We start from the raw sequence: 25,094 nt of genomic DNA, 5'->3' as shown, positions 1-25,094 counted from the left end.
GGACTGTGCAGTCCATGGGGTCACAAAGAGTTGGACATGACTGAGTGACTTTCACTTCACTTCACTTTATCATATACCAGGCTCCCAAATAGAAATAAATGATTTCCGGAAAATCAGGCTTCCCTGGTGGCTCTAACAGTAAAGAATCTGCCTACAGTGCAGGAGCCTTGGGTTTGATCCCTGGATGGGGAAGATCCCCTGGAGAAGGGAATGGCAACGCACTCCACTATTCTTGCCTGGAAAATTCCATGGACAGAGGAGCTTGGTGGGCTGTAGTCCATGGGGTTGCAAAGAGTAGGACACGACTGAGTGACTAACACTTGCCTTATTCATTGTTACTGAAAACCATGCTTGACTTTGTTGTAGATTAACTGTGGAAACCCTATAATTTTTCAACCTAGCATTTCTTTGATTTGAAATTGTCAGCTTGAAACCTGTAAAATTGTTCTGTCCTTCAGATGATAGCTAGCAGAACTGTGAGGCTATGATAGAGATATTACCTCTTACTCAAGTTGGATAGTATCCTTGTACACTGCAAATGCTGTTTTTCCCTGTGGGAGCCAGCAACTGTTCAAGAGCTGCATTCATCTCTATTTGCTACAAATAAATATTGGCTCATTCTTCAAATAGTATTTCAGCAGCATTTACTCTAATATATTATGCCAACTAATGATTTTTTCTTCTTGTAAATAATCTTTTCCCTTCCTTACTCCCTACAAATATATGTGGAACACCTACTATGGGTCAAGGATTGACTTTTCTTGGTTGTGGGCATCCAATAGTGAACAAAATGGACAAAAAAATCCCTGCCCTTACCACCATATATTCTAGGGGGGAAAGGACACATAATATGATAAAATATATAATACATTAGACAGAAGGACTAAGGGGAAATGAGGTGGGAAGAGAGAGAAAAAGCATATGGGATTGCAGATGCCATAGAATTGGGTGCAGAATAACCAGCTTTCTGAGTAGATGACATTTCAATAATTATTACAGAAAGACACAGAATTATTCTTAATAGTAGGTGAGTTTGATTCTAAGAAACTCATGGGTTCTTTCTATACCTTCTTAATCAGACCTGTGAATCATTTTAGAATTATGGTTATAATTTTACATTCTCTTTGACTTAGGTTCTCAAAGTAAAGCAATCAAAAGAAGATTGGCTGTAGGGAAAGAATAAATTTTCACATAGAAAAAGTTTCCATCATGGGTTTTCACAGTGATGTATTTTTAATAAATAGGTTACTTTCCTAGGAGAGAAATGGCATATCAGCCTCATATTAAAGATAAAATAATGTGCTACCGCCTGTCTTTCATGGGAACAATGGGACATAGCAGACTGTAACAGGTATTAAATTTTGGGACCTAGGTTCTGCTCCCAACTCCCCACCCCCTAGTCCGTGACTTTGGGCAAGTCATTTGAATTCTAGAATGCTGTTCCTCAATTTGCAGAGTAGAGTTTAGTTGCCATGCCTAAACTAGAGAAACTTTTTAAAATGTTATTCTTTTTTATCAAATTTGATTTTTTTTAACCTAGGTAAATTATGCGGAAGAAGGCTTTATCCAGTGGTTTTCATGAGCTCTGGACCACTGGTGAGGGTGACATTTCATTCCAGTGTGCAAGGTGCTTTTGGCATAAATTATATTGTCTTTAGAGTCCAAGGTATGTTCTAACTTATAAAGTTAAAACCAGCATTGAAACATGTATATTATCATATGTGAAATAGATAACCAGTGCAAGTTTGATGCATGAAGCAGGGCACACAAAGCCAGCGCTCTGAGAAAATGCAGAGGGATGGGACGGGGAGGGAGGTGGGAGGGGGGTTTCAGGACAAGGGAACACATGTACACCCATGGCTGATTCATGTCAATGTATGGCAGAAACCCCCACAGTATTGTGAAGTAATTAGCCTCCAATTAAAATAAATAAATTAAAAAAAAAACTCAGTGTTTTTCTTTTTAGGGATATTTCAAAACTTATGCACTGTTTTGTAAGAAAAGTTATGTTTCTGTGGGGAATGAGTTTATATTTGAAGGGAAAATCATTTTAAATGATCTTATTTTGGTCTGATCCAAGAGAAAATCTACTTAGTGAATAACTTGACTGACTTGTACATCATTCAGAATTGTGACTCGTGGACATGGCGATACAATATATTAACTGCAAAGTAATATTTTTTTGTGATTGTCATTTTATACCACAGTTAGCCTTTCCTACCACCATTATCCTTGTGGATTAAAAGATTTGGGTTCTAAATCTTAACTGGCTGATTAGCTCCAGACAATTTTTATCTCTACAGGAGTTCCCTTTATAGTGATATTATAAAAATAAAAGGTTAGAATGAGTTTTGAGGACAAGCTAAAAAAATAGTAGAGGCTGATATTATAAATGTAAACTATGCAATTCAGAGTTATTACATTTTCAGACATGTAATTAGATTTTTGACTCTTGATGAGCATAGGTAACCAAAAACTAGTTTCTCTCCTTGGTACTAAAAAGAATTGCAGAGACATACCTGGAAAAAAGTTAAGTGAGAAATAAAAAGAAAAGCATGTATATCATATAAAATTTGTTTTCCTAAAGAACTATTGTATAAATATTGCTTTAACAAATATCATATGTCATTTGTATGTGGAATCTAAAATATGACACAAATGAACTTATAAAACAGAAGCAGACTGACAGACATGAAAAAACAAACTTATGGTTACCAAAGGGGAGATGGGGGGAGGGGAAAGTTAGGAGTTTGGGATTAGCAGATACAGACGATTATATATAAAACAGATAAATAGCAAGACCCTACTGTATTGCACAGGGAACTACATTCAGTATCCTGTGATAAACCATAATAGGAAAAAAATGTGTGTGTATATATATATATATATACACACACACATACACATATATATATATGTATAACTGAATCACTTTGCTGTATACCAGCCACTAACACAGCATTGTAAATCAACTATAGTTGAATTAAAATTTTTTTAAAAGAATACTGCTTTTAAATGGACTTGTGTAGGGAACCTACATCATCTACAGTTATTCCTCTTTATCTTCCATAGACCCTAGGCTGTGCCAAATATAATTTGAGAGGTGCTGGTTTTCTGTAACCTTTGAATATTTCAGATAGAGAAATTTTTAGTGAAACTAACCACTTCCTGTTAACTTTTTCTAAAACAGGGAGGAAAACTGATAGCTCTGACCTGAAAAGGCATATAACAAGCCTCTTAAAAATTAGTTTTACCTCATTTTTTTTCTTCTTTATTTCTAGGTCCAAAGCGCAGTAAAAGCACCCAGTCTCTTCAGAGTTCAAACCAAGAGCATGTGGCCACTTGTGAGGATGTTATTCTGACCAAACCAGCAGGGATCATACAATTCCCGAGATATTTTCACAGAACCATTATGAGGTGAGGAAGGAATTTGTATTACAATGAAAGTTTTTGAATGATCGCTTGACAAGCAGCAACATTTGTAATCTGTTTAAGGAATTATTTCCCACCTGCTTTCCTGAAAGAATGGATTTTGAGAAAATACCTGATTTGAAGTCTTAAGTATACAGAACCTGAATGTGAGATTACCCCTGCTGATAAGCTGTACTTTCCCAACAAGAGAGATCACTTGTTAGGTAAAGTGAAAAGCTGAATCTCTATCAAAGAGCTTTGGAGATTGAAATAATGTATGTAAAACCTTCTGGCACATAGTAATACTCAATAAGTGGTTCATATAATATGCCACGGTAAAAAGAGAACTTTCCCTAAATTAAACATTAGAATAAACTTAAAGTGAGAAACAAAAAGTGGAGATTCATATAGTATCAATCCTAAGTAAATGTGTATGATTTGGGGAAGTTTAGGGCAAATTGACACAGGAAAACTTTGTTAACTCTTATGGATTGCCAATTAGAATTTAGAATAACACATGTGCTTGACCAGCCATTCACATAATGGGTGTATTTGATTAAAACTTTTGACAAATTCAAAAGTATTAGAGAATATTTTTACTGTTATAGTTTAAAATTTTCTTTCACCTAAGCACAAAAGAAGCAGGTGCAGTCAATGACAGTGACTCACTGAGTGATGCATTAAATTCTGAACAAAGTAAATAACAATATATGCTACTGAGAAATAATTTCTAACTTTCTTTCATTGTGCCGTAGCTGCCACTGGAGATTACTAGCCCCTATAAATCATATCATTCGCCTTGATATTATCAGCTTCCAGAAGCAACCAGTGCCCTTGGCCTGTCAGGGTGACCTGTGGGTTTATGAAGGATTTGGATCAGGCAAAAAATTAATAGGTAACCAATTTCCCATGAAGAACTATGCTATTGATTTTCTGTTGTAAAATATTCTTAGATCATTTTATATTCAGTGTGTGAATTACAGATGACATAAATTAGTCTCTTCTTAAATGTGATATTGAAATAGCCTGTTGCTGTTACTATATTTGTAATTGAAATTAACCTAATACTCTGATTAAGTTAAAAACAAAACCCAACTATGTGCTGTTTACTTGAGTCATACATAGATTAAACTTGGCCAGAAATACTAAAAATAAAGGATGAATAAACAGTCTCAGACAAATGTAGCACAAGAAAACTGAGAGTATAATATTCAGTTCAGTTCAGTTCAATTCAGTTGCTCAGTCATGTCTGACTCTTTGCGACCCCATGAATCGCAGCACGCCAGGCCTCCCTGTCCATCACCAACTCCCAGAGTTCACTCAGACTCACATCCATCGAGTCAGTGATGCCATCCAGCCATCTCATCCTCTGTCGTCCCCTTCTCCTCCTGCCCCCAATCCCTCCCAGCATCAGAGTCTTTTCCAATGAGTCAACTCTTCGCATGAGGTGGCCAAAGTACTGGAGTTTCAGCTTTAGCATCATTCCTTCCAAAGAACACCCAGGGCTGATCTCCTTTAGAATGGACTGGTTGGATCTCCTATATTAGTCAGGCAAAATAATATCACAGGGAAGGCATTAAATGGCCTTATTAATTAGATAGTAGTCAAAAACCTGATTACAGTGACTTAAATTCATTATTGTGAAAGAAAGAGAAATGCTGAGGCATGCAGATGCACCACCAACTCAACAGTTCAACTCTGTGAAGACTGGAATTATTGCAGTTCTCTTGGCCTTCTCCTAGTGGTTCCATCATGGCTATTTCAGTTGTGGCCATTACAATGGAGAGAAAAGAAGAAAGGGCCCAGGGAAGGGTTATCACCATGGAGAAAGCAAATATGTCTCCAGGAATCCTGTAGCAGATTTAAGTCACTTTGGCCAGATTTTTCACATGGCCACACCTGACTGAGAGCAAGATGACTAGAGAAAAGGGAAATGGAAACAAAGTTTGGGCTGGGTGACCAAAGTTGCTCAATTAGTTAGGATATAGCAGCCTGGAGTTCTGAAATCTGATGATCCTGGGTCCAGTAGATTGCAGTTCTACCACTTGGTAATTTAGTGACTTTGGGAATGTTCCTGAAGCTTTCTCAATTAGTCACTGTCCTCACTGGTAACGTGACAATAACTACCTGTAACTTTTCATGTGATTTAAGCAAAAAGACACAGCATCACTAGCACACATGTACATGGGTATTACAAATTCCCAATGTGCCTAAGTCAGAGATATAGATGCCTAATGTAACAAACAAGGTGACTCCCAGAGAGAGAAGATGTATAGCATTTTGCTGGCCTTTGTCTCTCTAGGAAGGACCCGGATGTCAGTGTCCCTCTCCACGTTGGTAGAGTCCTGCCAGAGCTGATCAAACAGCCAACTGCTAAACCACTGTTGTTTCATTCTGTAGGCTTACATTAACATCCCAGAAATAGGTGCATCGACAATCTTTGTGTTTCTACTTAAGGGAATATTAGTAAACATGGAGCTTTTACATAACATTAGAAGGGCATAGCTTTCTGTGGGGAGAGTGCAGCATCTAGGCTAGTACCTTTGGAAATTATCTACGCTTCTTGCTTTCTTGCCTTACAGAATACCTGTAACTTGAACTGCTTCATGAGGTTACTTTGATAATTAAATGACAGAGTGCATGTTAATCAATATAAAAGAAACCAAGCACCTGCAGTGTTTGAATTAGAATTACACCTCTAAATTTGTATTTTTAAATTGTGTTGCTTAGAAGAAAAGATTAGGCTATTATTACCCTATTGTCCCTTCATCAATGGAGTGTTTGAGAACACAAGGTTTGAAAGAACAAAGAAATACAGAAAAAGGGAAAAAAGTACATTAGCTATGTCAGTTATAATTTATAATATTGATGAACTGTATCTCTGTTGTTCTTATAATTTGTTCTTCACTTAGAATTTGTTCATAAAGTATATGTATTATTTCCTATCTTCTTCCACAAAAAGTTTTTGACTCTACTTCAATTTTTGCAAATAAGACAGCTTCTAGTGGTTAACTCAGTTTTTGAAGTCAATAGGTTATTGAATGAATATTTTAAACTTAGTCAACAATGCTATATCCCCAGAATGCACAAATAGTTTAATATTGAAAATGTATTATTTTTTGGCAAAACTAATGCAATTATGTAAAGTTTAAAAATAAAATTAAATAAAAAAAAAACTTAAAAAAAATACTGAATTTATAATAAAATGAGTAAATCCTAAAAAAAAAAATAAATAAAAGCTAGGTCAAATTAGGAAAAAAAAAAATATAAATCAATGATAAAATAATCATATCCTTAAAACCATCCAAGTAAAAATTAGTTAGAAGTTATAATGTAAAAATCATTTTGGTTATAATTAGTCACAAAAACCATGTAGCTAGGAATAACCTTGAAATGTGAGTTTTATTGCACAAATATGAAATTTATACTTGTGCACATGTGCACACACACACACACATATCTGAATAGAGAAAAGTACCACGTTCTAAAACTGGAAGATGAAATTAACATTAATCCACCCCAAGTTAATTTAAAAATATAGCAAAATCCCAATGGTAATTGTCTTTGGAGAGCAAGGAGGAAATTGATAGTAACTCTAAAGTTTATCCTTAACTAGAACTAGCTGAAAATGTTTTGGGGGAAAAAAATGACCAGATGATGAGGTGAATTATCAAGATAAAAACATACTTTGAGGTAACCATAATTAAAACAGAGCAGTACTGGTACAAAAGAGACACACATGAGTAGACCAGAAGGGGCCCAAGAAACTATAAGGCATTTAAATGTGATAAATTTTGCATTGCAGATCAGGGAGGGAAATATAAATTATATTCTCCATCACCTCATATAACAGTTGAGTAAACAGCTAAGCATTTTTCTTAAGGCATTAAAAGTTTATAAAATCAGCAATTATCTTAGTTATGGATGGAGAAGGATTCTAATGTAAAAGCAATTGAAGACAACAGGAAATTATCAATAAATTCCTATGTAACTAAAAACTTCCTTCAACAGAAGCAAAATAAAAAACAAGTAACCGAGGATTTTCAACAACTCTGAGAAAGGTTTAAGGTAATTAATATAGGGGATGTGTATAAATCAGTATTAGAAAAGCCCAAATATGTAAAAAAAAAAATTATGACGGCCCAAATATGTTTGATTTAGCATTGAAAAAATGTCAGGTTAAAACCAGAGTTCCCAAAGCTTTTGAGTCTTTTATTCATTTTCCTAAAGAATTGTGAACTATTGACCCAAGTGATTTTGCAAAAGCACTGGATTAACCCTCAACCTCTTTTGATCGATAAGGAAAGTTAATGAATATTTATATATCAGTTACTATACAATCTAAATTAAATCTCTCTTTATTTTGTTTCTGTCACAATGAAGTTAATCTGGCCATCCGTTTACTAAGAAGGGCAGTTTTCTTATAATAGTGAAAAGCTTAATAGTTCTAGAATTGTTGACTTGAAACTGTGTGTGCATAGCAAACTACCTTTGTTAGAATGTTTGTTTCAGGGAATACTATGTATGGTCAGTTAAACTTAGAAATGGTTTGTCACAGGAAGCACACTTGAATCATCAGCCCTATAACAATTAACAGTGACTCAACAATTATAAAGCACAGATGCATTCTTTTAGAATCAGGAGGATCCCTAATATAAAACAATTTAAAAATAGTACAATAAATAATACTTTAACCAACTGATTTTAAAATACAATTCAGAATTACTATTTTCCTAGGATGGTTCCATGGTAAAGACTCCACCTGCCAAGCAGGAGACGTGGATTCGATCCCTGGGGTCAGGAAGATCCCCTGGAGAAGGAAGTGGCAACTCACTCCAGTATTCTTGCCTGGGAAATCCCATGGACAGAGGAGCCTGGTGGGCTACAGTCCATGGGGTCACAAAGAATCAGACACGACTGAGTGACCAAACAGCAGCAGCAGCACAATAATACAAAAATGGGCAAGTGATCTGAATGAGCAATTAATAGGCAAATACCTGTGAGAAAAAAATACTTAGCCTTTTTAAAACATAAATGAAAAAAAATTTACCTACTTAACTGACAAAAATATTTGAAGAATGATTATACTTAGTAAATAAAATGCAGTGTAACAGACATTTTCATGTTGTTTAGGTATAATACATAGTTTCTTTCTGGAGCAAGATAGAGAAATGTTTTTCAAAAGCGATAAATCTATAACCTGTCATTCAGTGTTTCTATTTTTATCCATACTTTTAAGAAATATACTTTACATTTATGTACAAGATATTCATTCAGCTAGTGTTATTTATGATAATGGCCCCCAAAAAAGGATCAAAATAGGAAATTGGTTAAGAAAAGTATAGCAAATCCATAGGATAAAATGTTATACCACCACTAAATGAAATATTTTCACCTAACTTTTTTAGAAGACAGGAAAGTCCTACTGTGATATTAAGAGAGAAGACTGGAATGAAAAAAATTACATAGTATATTTTATTTTTAAAAAAAAATGTACGACTAAAGGTCTAGTAGAAACCATTAGGTGTCATTTTCAAGGCTGTGCCTAAATCCTTGAGGAAGTCATTCCAGGTGTTTTATCGGGTTTCTTTTGTTTCTGGGCCTGTCCACTCAAGGACAAAAGGGAATTGAGGTTCCTGGGCCAAGGGCATGCAGAAAAAACATCCTTTGGGCTTCCCTGATAGCTCAGTTGGTAAAGAATCCAACTGTAATGCAGGAGACCCCAGTTCGATTCCTGGGTTGGGAAGATCCCCTGGAGAAGGGAAAGTCTACCCACTCCAGTATTCTGGCCTGGAGAACTCCATGGACTGTATAGTTCATGGGGTTTCAAAGAGTAGAACTTGACTGAGTGACTTTCACTTTCACTTAAATCTAACACAGTAAACCAATTGGCTTCCCCTGGGATTTGAGTTAGGGTAGTATTAAGGATTAGGCACAATAGGATCAATGGGTCCAATAGCTTCATTAATAGCCCTTAGGTCTTGTACAAATTGATAGTCTCCAACAGGTTTAAGAATAGGTAATACCAGAGTATAACATGGTGACTGACAAGGTACCAGTAATTAATCCATATGAATCATACTTCTTCACTGTTGGAGAAATTCCTCTTTAGCTTTAGGGGATATTGTTTTTCACAGGCATATTCTCATCCAGGTCTAACCTGATATGCTATGCTATGCTATGTTATGCTATGCTATGCTAAGTCACTTCAGTCGTGTCCCACTCTGTGTAACCCCATAGACGGCAGCCCACCAGGCTCCCCCGTCCCTGGGATTCTCCAGGCAAGAACACTGGAGTGGGTTGCCATTTCCTTCTCCAATGCATGAAAGTGAAAAGTGAAAGTGAAATCGCTCAGTCGTGTCCGACTCTTAGCCACCCCATGGACTGCAGCCTACCAGGCTCCTCTGCCCATGGGATTTTCCAGGCAAGAGTATTGGAGTGGGGTGCCATTGCCTTCTCCATCTAGCCTGATAACTACTGGTCAAATGTCTTTGTCTAAGCCTGAAACCTCAATGTTCCAAACTTCAGGGTTTACTAGGGCTTCTATCTTAGTTGTAGATTCAGTCTATTCATTTTCATTCTCTGTTAAAATCATTTGGTGATGAATAAGTTTTCCTAAGGGCTTCCCTGATGACTCAACAGGTAAATAATCTGCCTGCAGTGCAGGATACACAGGACATGCAGTTTCCATTCCTGGGTTGGGAAGATCCTCTGGAGGAGGAAATGGCAACCCACTCCAGTGCCTGAAAATTCCCGTGGACAGAGGAGCCTGGCAGGCTACAATCCAAAGGGTTGCAAAGAGTCAGACACAACCGAGCGACTAAGCACAATGTGACACAAGGTTTCGTTGTTCCCTTTAGGAACAGAGTGGCCTCTAACTAGTTTAATAATTCTCTTCCCATTAAAGGGACAATCAGGCACAAACAAAAAGGAATGTAAAAGTAGTTGGCCATGAATGTTACATATAAATTGTTCTAGGAAAGTGTACCCTTGTCTTTTTCCTGATATTCCCATTACATATTCTTTATGATTGTTAAGATTTCCAATCCTTTAGGTTAAGACTGAGAAGGTTGCACCAGTGTCTATAAGAAATTCTATCAAGTTGCCTGCTACTTCAATGACTACCCCAGGCTCAGCATTAATTATATAGATGATATCTCTAGGCAGAGCCACTTCTGGCCTCAGGCCCCTCTATCTTCTGATTGTGAAGTCTAATGGCCCCCATCACTCGCTGGCAACTGAGGTATCCCCTCTGCCCATGCACTGACTGTTGGCAAAGGGTACATTGATCACAATCTTTCCTCCAGTGTCTCTTCTGTCCACACAGGGCACAGTGATTTTGTTTGGGTACCCATGGGCCTTATGGTCCACCATGGTCAGATTGGCCCAAAAAACCTGGCCTCTCCTTTGGTGGTCCCTGAGTGGACAAATCCTTTATAATCATTTGAGCCTTTTGTTTGTCTCTCTGCAGGCATTCAGCCCTTTGGGCCACATCCCTATAATGAAAACTGAATAAGCCAATTGGAGTAAATCATTCATAGGGGTTTGAGGACCAGCAGATACCTTTTGAATTTTGTGCCTGATGTCTGGGACAGACTGGGCTTTGAAATGCATAGCCAAAAGGACAAAGGGTCTGTCCCTCGGGGGAAGGGGATCCTCATTTGTATACTTCTAAAAGTTTCCTCTAACCTCTCTTGAAAAACTGCAGGGTTTTCATTTGGTCCCTGTTGGACTTCTTTTACTTTCTCATAATAAACAGACTTTACCATTCATGTCTTCTATCAAACAATTAATCATATTGTCCTATCTGTCCCTGTCAATAGAATTCATCTGGTGATTCTACTGCGGATCAGCATCAGGGACAGTGTCATTCCCCACTTGAAGAACTGCATGTCCTTTTTGGGGCCTAGTTGCCATTTGGTCAGCACTGTCCCTGGCTGCTAGTATTATACACTGTTTTTCCTCTGGGATGTAGCAATGGGATAGTAAAAATCTGCAAATCTCCCCAGGTGAGATCAAAAGTTCTCATTAACCTGGTAAACTCCTTAGTGAAAATTACGCCGTCCTCAGAAAAACTTCCCAATTTATCCCCAGCCAGACTTAGAGCAGATATTTTGAAAAGGGCCTATGGACTGTTACTGTTCCTTGACTCTCATCAGGAACTTTGCTCAGAGGCAAGATTGTAGGAGCAGGTGGCTGGTAATTTAGGCCACTATGGGTGCTAGCTGGGCTGAGATTATGTTCCTTGGGTAACTTGAGGAACAGAGAAGGAGTTCTGGAATGGTGGTGGCCTCTCCTTACCTTTGCAAACACTTTCCTCTGGGATTTTAGCCTCAGCTGGAGCAGTAGCTGTCTCAGATCTGAGAACCTCTGTTGGCACAATAGCTCCTCCAGGAGGGTGCGGAACAACTCCCACTGGGCTGACAGCTGCTTCAGGAGCAACAGCTTCTTTCTGTGGGGGGTCTGGTCTTTGCATGGCCCTGTACACTGAGTCAGGCAAACTGTCATCTGATTGGTTCCTTAAATTAGCCTTCTGGGTTACACATATATTAGATCCCTTCCAGTTACAGTTCCCAAATACAAGGTCATAAAAACTTGAACATGTAGTATTTCACCCCATTTTGATTCCCTTCTAGAGTATAAATCTAGTTGTAGTATAGTATTATAATTTAGAGACCTGTTCGGTGCTCACTTTTCTTGGCTCTCTAACTTATATTGCAGCCAAATCTGGTTACATAGCCTGAGAAGTTTTTTCTTTTTCAAATCTTGTTCAATTTTTTTTCCAGTCCTGGAGTACATGTCCCAGAGGGATGTCAACTGGGATTCATTCAATTTGACCATCTTAGACCCAAACCTGAGGAGAGGTCTCTGCTTCCTGGGCTATCCATAAGTTTTATTTTTGTGCAATTTGATCAAGATTGGCAGTTATGATTTTAGATGGTATCCCTTCCAAAGCAGTCTCCCAACCAGATGTTAGTGCCCAAGAAATTGCCACAAAGGAATAGTACAGAAGATGTCCTCAGTGGTGCTGACAATGATCTGGAACTTGTCTGGCTGCAAGTCAGAAATAAAAGGGTTAACATTTGCAAGGGCCTGGAGGGAGGAGAAGACTGACATCAGGGCCTGATAGGTCCTCAACTGGGCACTCCTAGTAATTAAGGAATAGTACTTTGAGTCTTGTAAGCTGCTTCCCTGCCAAATTGAGAGAGAAGAGTGAATTGTTACACTTTGATGATCATATAGGTCTTTTGGAGTTAAAAGATATGGAACAGATAGCATAGAAGGAAAATCTCAGGGTCAAAGAGAAGAGTAGAGATTGCTAAATCCTGCAACATCATATAGCGATTGGATGTGTACAAGCACAGCCATTCCACTGCCATGGTATGTATCTATGTAGCCAGGGCTCAAACCTGGTCAAAGCAACCCAGACAGTGAAATTCCTTCTTTTTCACATGCCATTTCCCTTGTCTCCTGCACCAGCAATAAGATTCTTTCTGTATTTCCATACTACCTTTCCATGGCAACCCATACTGATTGTCATCATTTCTCCAGTTCTTTAAACATCCATATCATCGTTTCCCTAGCTTGTATCTCAGAATCCAGTCAGAGCCGTAAAGCTCTCGGGGTTGCTTGGCCTGACTGAAATGGGCTGGTGTCAGTGGAGTGTCCTCCCCAGAACTTCTGACCTGTGGTGTCCCGTGGCCCTACTAGTACCCGACCCCAGACCTTCTTATCTTACCACAATCCTGCTCTGGTCACCAGTTGAAACATTGGGTGTTGTTTCCAGGGCTCTGAAGAGCTCTGGCACCACAGTCCTTTATGTCTCAGCCCAGAAAGTAGTTCAGTGAGAGGCAAAGTGATTGATAGGTAGGGATTTATTAGAATAGGACATTTGTAAGGTTCACAAGTGGGAAGACAAGCATTGTGCTGCCTAAGTACTCAATGGGTTACTGTTTTGTAATCAAGAAAGAGAGAGGGGAGGGAGATCTTCTTTGTATTTATTGAGTAGAAAGAAAGTAGAACTTCCGTCATCAGCTTCCTGCCCCAGGTAGGCAGGGAAGTTTACTTCGACTATCAGAGCACTAGGAAAAATATTTTCAGGTCTCAGTACAGTGAGGGCCTTTCATTGTGAAAAGTCATCTTTCCATAAATTGTTGTGTGCACAGAGCCTGTTTTGGTGGTCGTTAATTTGATGACATCACTGGGCAGTTTGTAGGCTTTGTTTTCTACTATTGTTCTTTTGTCTGGGGGGCATTGTGCAAAGAGCATGTCTAGGCCAAAGAACATGTTTTGGGGGTTACTAACTCACTGGCCTTACTGAGCAGGATGTAGGTTTCATGCTGCCATTGTTTTGTTGTTTGTGGGCATGTCCTCTGTTTCTGTTGCATGGTTTTGTTCCTAAGTTAGCCACGACCCATTTAGACAGCATATTAAAAAGCAGAGACATTACTTTGTCAACAAAGGTCCATCTAGTCAAGGCTATGATCTTTGCAGTAGTCATGTATGGATGTGAGATTTGGACTGTAAAGAAAGCTGAGCACTGAGGAATTGATGCTTTTGAACTGTGGTGTTGGAGAAGACTCTTGAGAGTTCCTTGGATTGCAAGGAGATCAAACCGTCAATCGTAGAGGAAATCATTCCTGAATATTCATTGGAAGGACTGATGTTGAAGCTGAAACTCCAATACTTTGGCCACCTGATGTGAAGAACTGACTCATTGGAAAAGACTCTGATGCTGGGAAAGAGTGAAGGTGGGAGGAGAAGGGGACGCCAGAGGATGAGATGGTTGGATGGCATCACTGACTTGATGGCCATGAGTTTGAGCGAGCCCCGGGAGTTGGTGATGGCCAGGGAAGCCTGGCATGCTGCAGTCCATGGAGTCGCAAAGAGTCAGACACGACTGAGCGACTGAACTGAAGTTAGCTTGATTTTATCATTACCAATATGACTTTGATGTTAAGTGACTTGTTTTGCTTTATGAGTCAAGCAAGCCCACATTGTTTCAGAATTTTCCTATTACTTTCTTGAATGATCATTAGTCTTATTGTGGTCTCTGAAAGCCCCCTGTAGTTCCCTCTCTATCTACAGTTTCCTAATGGGGAACTCACCATTGTGCTCACTATTTGATCATCCCATTCTGTCCCTATCATAGGGAGAAACACACCAATATGTTTAAGTGGATATTTCTGGACTGCAAGGTTATAAGTAATTATTTTTTAAATTGTCCAGATTTTCTCTAGTGAAGGATTAAACATTCTGATCATAAAGAAAACTATAAAAATCAGAAGATGAAAGAAAAATATTATATTCTAGAAGTTGAACTAGATTCATAGGGTAGCAGTTACAGAGAACTTTATAACAGCAGTCTGGCTATTACCAGTCAGCCTCACAAGAGAGAGAACCATGGGTAAAGATCAGTCTCCATCATCTTCTGAAGGATGCTTTTAGAAATCCAGGGGCAACGGGAGGTTGAGCAAAACCATTACTAATTAGCCCTAGGATTCTGACTTACAGGAGACCTCTAAGAACTGTTGCCTAAAAAATCTCATTTAGACCAGCTAGCAGTTTTGACTTTTATGCCAATTACTGTACCTTGCCTCTTATTCATTTGGTGTGCTGTGGATAAATGAAAGTTGTATGTAACAAAAGTTCAAATATACTCCTTTATGTATGGTTATTTCAATCTGGTGACAAAATATCTTTTAGTTCCCTGATGACCTAGCCAGACCATGTTACCTTCTTTTATATTATATAGCTTTAAAAGATCTACTTAAGTATTTCAGACATTATGAGAATGGGGTACAGTGTCCTAGTTGGTTAGGAACCACTTTCTTAGAACTGCTTATACTCAGAAATCTACGACATATCTGTTCTAATTGGGTTTTGTTTTGCTTAATTTCCCATTATTAAATTGTTGGTAGTAGATAAAGTATAAGTTTGTATTAAAAATAGGATTTTTTCCTTTTACTTTGCTCAATAACTTTTACCTTGATGAATGCTAAGAATGTTGTTTTGCGGGGGTGGGGTTGTTTTGTTGTTTTTTGGCTAGGAAATCTATGTGAAGGAGATTCACCTTCATTAAAGTCTCATGGTCCTCTTATGATGTTGATTTTCACATACAATGCAAGTTTGGCCATGGAAGAATTTTCTTTGAGATATTCTTTTCATATGTCTGGTAAGTCCGTTACTTTTTTCATATTTATATGTGTATGTTTTTGCTTTATTATGCTTTATTGGAAAATATGTGTCATAAAATAATTTGTTCTTCATTTCATTTGTAAGCTTTGGAAGAGAAGAAAAAGATAGTATTTAAGGTTGTAACTTCTATAATCTGTGGAGGCATCAAAGTAAACCTTCATAAAGTATAACATTTATCAAAGTTTTCAGTTTTTATTATAGTACCTAATAATTCTGTCTAGTTTTCTGTATACTTGGAATATTATAACAATACAGTAGGAATTTTTTATCCCTAGCCTAAAAGTTTCAAGTAATTTTTCTATATTGAAATTGGTTTCCTTAATGTACTAATATCAAGAGTAATTGATTCCTTTTTTAAAACTTGTTTGGTGGATAGTTCATATATATTAGTTGTAACCAGATTATTGACAAATATGCTTTGCCCAGCATTCCTATAGTTTGGGTGAAGGCGCTGATAGCATTATGAAAATTGAGAAGTATTGCAAATTATGGAAATTGGGTGTTATGAAGAAAACATTTGCAATTATGCTTAATTCTGAATTAAACATTAGAGTTGCTCTAGTTCTTAAGATTTATCGAATCATACACATTAAAAATGTTAATTGAAATATAATTGGAGAGTTATTTCTACAAAAAATTTTTACTTTCTTAGTCTGGTAATGTGAGAAATGTTGGATGGAGAAAACGAAGATTTGCATCAAGTTCAAATTACATAAGTGAAAGGTGTACCATAAGGGGCTAACATAAACAGAATCAAATTTCCCATTTAAGCCTTTAATTATTCAGATTATCAGCAAATGGTTTTAAACTTATGCTACGCCATGTTTAAAGCCCTGAGGATTCAGTGATGAGCAAGACTGTCCCTGCCCTAGAAGAGTGGACAGTCTAGTGGGGAGATAGTCAATATCTGTAAACAGAGAAGGACAGAGAGTGTTGCTTATCACCCAGTTCTACCAGGATTAGGCCACTGCAGTAGCTGATGGACAGTGCACTCTGTGCTTCAGAGAGAGGAAATTAAGGTGATAACAGGATGCTCTGTGCTTAGAACAAGCAGGCAGCTTACATAGCTAGATGAGTATTTCAGGAAGAATTTTAATGAACTCAGATTTCATATTTTCATGTAAAAGCACTAAAATCATTAGCATGAGATCTCTGTTCCTTGTGACCAGCAGTAATCTTCTTTCAAGACATGTGCTTAACTGTCCATACTCCCCTAGCCAAAATGACATTTAGACTGGCTTCTTCCCCCTACCTCTTTGGAACAGCTTGTTCAGAGCTACTGAGAGGTTGTCTCATGGGTATAATCCTCCGTAAGACCCTATGTGAAACAAAACTCATAGCTCTCATGTTTTGCATTTTTGTTTCAGTCAACTAATCAAATAATCTCAGAAAAATATAGAGTGAAAAAATGACTATATTAAGATTTGACAGAGGGATCTTATTTAGTTTGGTAAAGGATGGGCATGGAATTCTGGGAAATCTTCGTTTTGTTATCGCAAAACACCTTCAAACATATTTCTAGTCACTCTCTCCCCTTTTACCCTTTCACTTTTTCTTGAACCCATTCCTATATGGCTTTCTTTCTTACCCTTCCCCAGATGGTGTTCTAGCCAAAGATACCAATGACCCCCACAAGTTCAGATCCGACAGTTACTTCTCGGTCATAACAGCTACATTTGGCATGGATGACCTCTTCTTCCTTCTGGAATTTCATTTGTCATGGCCTCCAGGAAACCCCTGTTACTTGACTCTTCTTTCTTCACTGGTCTCCTTAGAGTCTTTTGGCTGGTCGCTCCTCATTTTTCCTACCATTAAAATCTGAGGTGTGCCGGGACCCAGTCCTTGACTTTGTTTTCTTCTTTACCTACACTCACTCTTAAGTGATATCATCCAATCCCTAGTTTTAAATGCCATCTTTACACAGATAACACTCAAAGTATATCTCCAACTTCTAATTTGAACTCCAGGACTGTATATCCAATTGCCTCCCTCTTCATTTGGGTATCTAATAAGCATCTCAAATTTAACATGACCAAAATGCAATTCTTGATTTCCTACCTCTATTTCCAAATTCTTCCCCACCAGTCTTCCCCGCCTCAGTAGATAACAACTGCAGTTTACTAATTAAGTGTTCAAGCTGTTATATTGTTCATCCTTGACTTTTCTTCTCACATCTGTCATCAGATTTAGTTTATCTGTGGACCTACAACAAAATTAATCTAGAATCCAACTACCTCTAAACAATTCCACCATAATGTTCTGATACAAGCCTTTGCTTAGTCTGTTTTACTCTTAACAGCCAGAATGATCATTTTTAAAATATTTAAAAAATTTTTGTTTAATTATTTGACTGTGCTGGGTCTTCTTTGCTGCGTGGACTTTTCTCTGGTTGTGACAAGTAGGGGCTACTCTCTGGCTGTAGTGTGTGGGCTTCTCACTGCGGTGGCTTCTCTTGTTGCAGAGCACAGGCTCTAGGCAAGGGGTCTTCAGTAGTTGTGGTATCTGGGCTAAGTAATTGAAGCTCTGGGGCTCTAGAGCACAGTAGTTGTGGCACACAGGTTTAGTTGCTCCTCAGCATGTGGGATCTTCCCAGACCAGGGACCTGTCTCCTGCATTGGCAGCCGGATCCTTTACCACAGAGCCACCAGGGAGGCCCCAAAATAATCATTTTTAAATAAATAATTTACATCATGTTATTCCTCTGCTTAAAACCTTTCAATGTTTTCCCAGCTCACTCTTAGTTGGCTTTACAGTGACCTATGAGATTAGCTCAGTTGGTAAAGAATCTGCCTGCAATGCAAGAGACATGGGTTCGATCCCTGGGTTGGGAAGATCCTCTGGAGAAGGAAATGGCAATCCACTCTAGTATTCTTGACTGGAAAATCCCATGGACAGAGGAGCCTGGTGGGCTACAGTCCATGGGGCCGCAAGAGTCAGACACGACTTAGTGACTAAACCACATGAGATTCTGTATGATCTGGCTCTTGGCTACCTCCTTGACTACCTCTCTGATCATTTTCCCCAGCCACACCAGCCTTCCTGCTGTTGCTCAGCCACACCAAGCACACCCCCCTGCTGTTCCCTCCAAATCATGCAACCATGCCTACAAATAGATGATGCTCAATAATTGTTTGAATAAAGGAATGACATTCTAGCTGGGGTAGATTAGTGAGTAGGCAGTAAGGTAGTAGCTCCTTACCTAGTAAATGAGTAAGAAATACATCTGTCTTGTTTATGAAAATCCCTTTGGCTGAGAGCTAAAGAATGAGTACGTCAGCTAAGCAGATTTCATACACGTGTTCAATTTCTGTTTTCAGATAAACATAAACAACCTTTAGCACAGACATTTTTCCAACAACAGCAGAAATGTTATAGGTTCACCCTGTATGTGAAGTTTGTTAAAAATCTGACTCATTCGGCTTTCCCTGGTGGCTCAGTGATAAAGAATTTGCCTGCCAATGCTGGAGATGCAAGTTTGATCCCCGACCTGGGAAGATCCCATATAGCGTGGAGCAGCTAAGCCTGTGCACCACGACTATTGAGCCTGTGCTCCAGAGCCCAGGAGCCACAACTACTGAGCCCACATGCCACAACCACTGAAACCCGAGCCCTAGAGCCCATGCTTTGCAACAAGAGAAGCCACCACAATGAGAAGCCCATGAACTGCAACTAGACAAAAGCCCATGTAGCAACAAAGACCCAGCATAGCCAAAAATAAATAAATAAATAAATATTTTTTAAAAGGTCTGACTCATCATTCATACTCATGAGATGACAAATCAAAATATATCAGTGGAAACTGTAACATTAATATCTATGTGAACCATTAAAATATATGTGTAATATTTAGTCATATGGAAAAATGTTCACAATTGGGGGAAGTTACAATGATGTAAAGTGAAATACAGTTTTAAAAATATGTATACTATAGCTTAGGGAAAAGCAGATTTACATTAAAATATGAGTATTGTTACTTGTAGGATGGGATTACAGGAGACTTTATTTCCTTTTTTGAAATCTGTCTTTTGGAAATTTTCTCCAATGTAAGTGTATCACTTAAACAAAAGAATAAAAAATATAAAGCATTAATTAGGATATATTGACCTTGAGAATTCTCTTATCCTATCTAGGTTCCATGAGAGGAAACATTAAAGTTAATGGTAAAGAGGATAAAGGAGGTAAGGAATTGGCTTTGTTGATCTGCCTGATATTATAGAAATACAGTGAGGAATTTCCTTCTGCTAAACACTGTTTAGGAATAAGTATACCTTGGCTGCTATCAAAGACTTCTAAGTGTTGTGTCCTTATTCTATTTGCTTTATAATGAGATATGAACTTATATTAATTTTCTGAGTGTCAAACTTTGGAGGTAATGGAGACCTAGGGCAGATCAGAGAGTAGAGAGTAAGAAGGTGGCACCTTATCTGATTACTGTGTAAGAAATACATGTTTTGTTTATGAGATCCCCCTATTTTAACTCTGTTATTCATTAACATTCTTTCCATATACTTTATTTCCTCTGGATTGTGCTTGGACACCCCTCACCCTTTCTTTTTGCTGGGCCATTGCAGAGTTAACTAAAATGACAAGATTATTGATGAAGTAAATCAATTTGGGGGTGGCATTAATTTTATATTGAATAATGCCTAGAGCATTTGGAGTAAATCCAAAATGTCATTAAATTCCTCAGTTCTCTTCTTAGTGTAGTAGCTTCTTGGCCCTTGTGAACCTTAATATCTTGATTTCAACTATCTGAGAGTGATCCAAATTTCCTTACCAAAAAAAATGGTTATAATTTTTAGTATAGGCTGAATGTTAGAAGTATGTAATTTACTCAGGGGTTTAGAAGATTGTGTGCTAAAGATGAGCAACAAAGCTACATCACAATGTATATGTGGGTGACTTAGTGGTTCATAGTTTGTGAGTTAAAGTCACAGAACTTTGTCTTCTTTTGGGAAGGGTCAGTTTCTCAAAACAAAAGTCATTTATACTCTGTGTCACCATATATAAGGAGCTATGCAAGTAAAGAAAGAGTAATATAACTTAATAGAAGTACACTGAAGTTTAAGGTTTTAATGACCTGTTGTAGACATTAAAACCAGATCCAAAAAGTAGTAACTCAGCTTCTTGACTATTGCATACAATATTTTTTTCTTTTTGCCTCAAGGGTGTCCAATATTGGATCTGATTGCAGTTAGTTCTTTTGAGATCACATCTCCCAATTATCCTAACATTTATCCTAATATGCTGAACTGCACTTGGACTTTTTATTCTATATCTGGAAATAAAATGAAGGCATTGATTAAAGATTTTATAATGGAAGAATCTTGGAACTGTGAATGGGATTATTTCAATATTTATGATGGACCAGATCAGCAATCAAGATTACTTGGTAAACTGAACCTTCTTAAATGTCCTATGTTGAGAAGCATTCATAAGAACATTTATATAATTATATATGTGGCAAACATGATCTACATTTGCCTTGGGAGCAATATCATTTGCTGTCAGAAACTTTCCATCAGATCTTTCATCAGAATCCTGAATATTATTAAACACAATGGGATGAGCATAAGATCACACTAAATGGCTCTTTACCTTTAATTCCAGCTTTTCTTGATTTCAGTGATTCCTATCTCATTTTATCGTCAGAGAGCACACTAATTTTGTTTTTCTCAGGAAGTCATATATTTGAAGAGTTTCTGTTGCCTAAACTGCATTTTTAGGCAGCTTTTTGAAAATTTGTTTACTCAGATTTCATCCTCACAATAAAGGTAGCTCTCTTTAGATACAAGGTAAATTACAAAAAAAAAAAAAAGGCCCAATTAACTTGAATAATCTTTAGAGATTTATTGACCACATGATGTCTACTCTGTTTGAATGTCAGACAATGTCCTGAGACTGACTCATAGAGGGAACTTTTCCAAAGATTTTGTAATTCAATATTGTATCCCATTCTCTAATTTCCAACCAGTTCTGCTAATCAGGATGCCATTACAATCCACCTATCACAAAGGACAGGAGAAGAGGTTTGAAGCTATCTTTTTACAAAGATCTTAACCACTCTTGTGATATTCTAGGATTTATAACACCAATAGGCTTAGCAATGTACTTTGAAATTCCAAAGCTACTTAAATTTTTTCTTATCAGTAAGTTTGGTTCCTGCCAAGAATTCTAAAGCAATTAGAATAGAGGTGGTGGAGACACAAAAAACCAAGCTATTAGTTCTCCATAAGATTAATATGAATCATCTATGGTATTAGATCCAGAATTATCTGATATAATTCTCCAGAATGCCTTTCAACCTAAGACCCTTGGAACACACCTGGAATTGAACAAGTTTGATTTATTACTCATTTTGGAAAAAGAAAACACATATCCTTGAAAACCATGGAGTGTTAACAGGATGGTAGAAAGAACCTCTTATAGGATTTGGGTTTTGAATGAGTAATTTTGGAGAAGGTCTAGGGAAGTGGACTTTCTTCAAAATTACCCATTCAAAGCCCAAATCCTAAGTTCTAGGGAAGTGGAACGGCTTACCAGGAGGTGCAGTGGTAAAGAATCTGCCTGTCAATGCAGGAGATGCAGGTTCAATTGGGAAGGCCAGGAAGATCCCCTGGAGAAGGAAATGGCAACTCACTCACTCCAGTTTTCTTGCCTGAGAAATTCCATGGACAGAGGAACCTGATGGGCTACAATCCATGGGGTTGCAAAGAGTCGGACATAACTGAGCACATACACACTAAGGAAGTGAAATTTGCTCTAGACTGCTTGCAGGAAGGGGATGAGAAGTGGGGCAAATTTATGATTGGGTATCTAGGCGTGACTAGAGTACGGGTAAAACTGTAATTGGTAAAGAAGTAGCAAGTCTTCATTTTAGCCGAGAGGTCAGTGTTTGGTGTTTTGTTGGTTACAGATAACCTTGTTTTTGTCTCATCACAGATTCAGAGACAGTCTGATGTTGGTGTCCTGTGAGACTGTTTGTATCTAACAGGAGACCCTGATTCAGTTGTGAGTGCTAGACCAGTTTCTGGATGTCAGGGCTGCTTTCCTATTTCTCACTCTACTATTTTTCAACCTGGCAACATTATTCATCTTTAAAAGTTCCTATTAATCAAAAATTCATGGGTCAAAAAATTAAAAATATGACAACTCTTATTTCTATAATTAGCTTATACAATTCTATATAAAAGTGAGGTCACTACCATTAGTTTGCTAGTTTACACAGTTTTATTTTATATACTTTTATATACTTACAATAGTTTTAGTTCAGTGAAATATGCAATTTTATAAGCATTGTTAAACTGTTGAACATTGAACCCTATTGCTATTCTCCCATCTGGTGAGAAGAGCTAGCCCAAATATAGATCCACATTGTCTATATTGTCTCAGTTATCTTTCCTTACTAAATATTTTCTCACCTAAAGAGAATTCATTAGCTACTTTTTAATTATTTCTGAGAATATAGATGGAATGGTACACAGCCTCCAGACTGGTTTCATTGCAATGGTTTTACGATATATTAATGAAAATAATTAGCAAAATTAAGGTTCATCTTTTCTTCATTTTTTCATTTACCCCATAAAGGTAAGACATCAGTGACTAGTTAACACCATATTAAATATACATGTCAGATTAATTCATGACTGAGCATTTTCTAGTGTTAGACATCTTGAAGACACAATGGTGAGCAGTTCTGAAGTGATCATTGCCACCTTCTTCTGAAAAGACATAATAATAAAAAACTAATAATAGTATTTAACAATAAATAATCAAATAATTACTGATTGTCAACATGTGTGCTGTGCTTAGTTGCTCAGTCATGTCTGACTCTTTGTGACCCCATGGACTATAGCCTGCCAGGCTCCTCTGTCCATAGGGATTCTCTAGGCAAGAATACTGGATTGGGTTGCCATGCTCTCCTCCAAGGGATCTTCCCATCCCAGGGATTGAACTCAGGTCTCCTGCATTGCAGGTGGACTCTTTACCATGTGAGCCACCAGGAAAGCCCAAGAATACTGGATTGGGTAGCCTATCCCTTCTCCAGGGGATCTTCCCAACCCAGGAGTCGTACTGGGGTCTCCTGCATTGCAGGTGGATTCTTTAGCAGCTGAGCTACCAGGGAAACCCTATGTCAACATAGTCTGAAGGAAATTAGTTGCAGCAGCAGTATGGAATAATAGTGGGTACACAGTTGCTGTAGTTAAGATGGTCATGGAAGGCCTCATTGAAGGGGTGCATTTGAGATCCAAAGAATGACAAGGAAACAGTTGGGCAAGGCCAAGATAGCATGTGCGAAGGTGTCTAGTATCTCAGGTCTGACCTTACACCCTACCATTCTCCTCCTCCTTCACCCAAAACCAGGCACACTGGATTCTTTATTCTTCCTTGGACTAACAGCATATTCTTGCTTGGCCCCAGTGTGACTTCAAGACTCACTTCCTTAGTTTGTTCAGGTATCTGTCCAGATATTATATAATCTAAGGCCTCTTGTATCACATCATCTAAATAATCCTCTTACACTTTTCCTTCTTGGCATTAATCATGACCTGGCAGCATGTGTATTTATTTGTTTAGAATCTGTTTCCCTCCACCAGAATGAAAATATCCTGATAACAGAACTTAGTCTCCTGTTCACTGCTTTATCTCCAATGTCTAAAGTACTACCTGAAAATAAATATTTGATGAAAAAATAAATGAGAAAAAGGCCTTGAATATGGGAATAGTTTGGTAACTTGGGGAACTGTCAAAGATCAGAGTGGCTAGAGATTGAGTGAGGACGGGCTGGAATGAGGTGTGGTTGTAGAAGATGAAGGTTTTGCCCTCAGGTCATACAGCTTAGGTTATGGTAATGAGTGGACTTGATTCCCATCCAGTGGGAGGTCATTAAAGGTTTTGGACAAGGAACTAATTTGGGAGCTGCTGTGGCTACCATATTGGGAATGGATTTTAGAGTGACAAGTGAATTATTTAAAAAAAAAAAACAACTTTTTATTGTGTATTGCCAGATAACATATTAATGATGTTGTGATAGTTTCAAGTGAACAGTGAAGGGACTCAGCCATATATATGTGTGCTTAGTCGCTCAGTCATGTCTGACTCGTGTGACCCCATAGCCTGTAACCTGCCAGGCTCCTGTGTCCATGGGATTTTCCAGGCAAGAATACTGGAGTGGGTTGCCATTTCCTACTCCAGGAGATCTTCCCGACTAAGGAATCCAACCCAAGTCTCCTGCATTGCAGGCAGATGCTTTACCGACTGAGCTACAAGGGAAGCCCAACCATACATATACATGTATCCATTCTCCCCCAAACACCGTTACCATCCAGGCTGCATAACATTGAGCAGAGTTCCATGTGCTATACAGTAGGTCCTTGTTGGTTATCCATTTTAAGTATAGCAGTGTACACATGTCTGTCCCAAACTCCCTCACTATCCCTTCCCCCCTTGTCAGGGTGAATTACACCTGCAGTTATGAGGCAATT

General features: G+C 38.0%; 1 protein-coding gene across 8 annotated transcripts in view; it reads left to right on the top strand.

Annotated features, from left to right (window-relative positions):
* Positions 1 to 25,094, top strand: part of OVCH1 (ovochymase 1) — a 97,196-nt gene that overhangs the window by 58,425 nt on the left and 13,677 nt on the right. For all 8 annotated transcript variants that reach the window (XR_008712038.1, XR_008712045.1, XR_008712044.1 and 5 more), the window contains exons 17-22: positions 1,541 to 1,666; positions 3,282 to 3,417; positions 4,167 to 4,306; positions 15,461 to 15,586; positions 19,740 to 19,787; positions 20,777 to 21,001. Coding sequence is in view for 5 of the 8 variants with exons in the window: in XM_055572951.1 (XP_055428926.1) it covers positions 1,541 to 1,666; positions 3,282 to 3,417; positions 4,167 to 4,306; positions 15,461 to 15,586; positions 19,740 to 19,787; positions 20,777 to 21,001 (801 nt within the window). In the remaining 3 variants the exon portion in view is untranslated. The remainder of the gene's footprint in view (positions 1 to 1,540; positions 1,667 to 3,281; positions 3,418 to 4,166; positions 4,307 to 15,460; positions 15,587 to 19,739; positions 19,788 to 20,776; positions 21,002 to 25,094) is intronic.

Source organism: Bubalus kerabau, chromosome 1 (genome assembly GCF_029407905.1).
Source record: "Bubalus kerabau isolate K-KA32 ecotype Philippines breed swamp buffalo chromosome 1, PCC_UOA_SB_1v2, whole genome shotgun sequence".
In the NCBI taxonomy this organism is placed as follows: Eukaryota; Metazoa; Chordata; class Mammalia; order Artiodactyla; family Bovidae; genus Bubalus; species Bubalus kerabau.
This window is presented reverse-complemented; position numbering and strand designations above follow the sequence as displayed.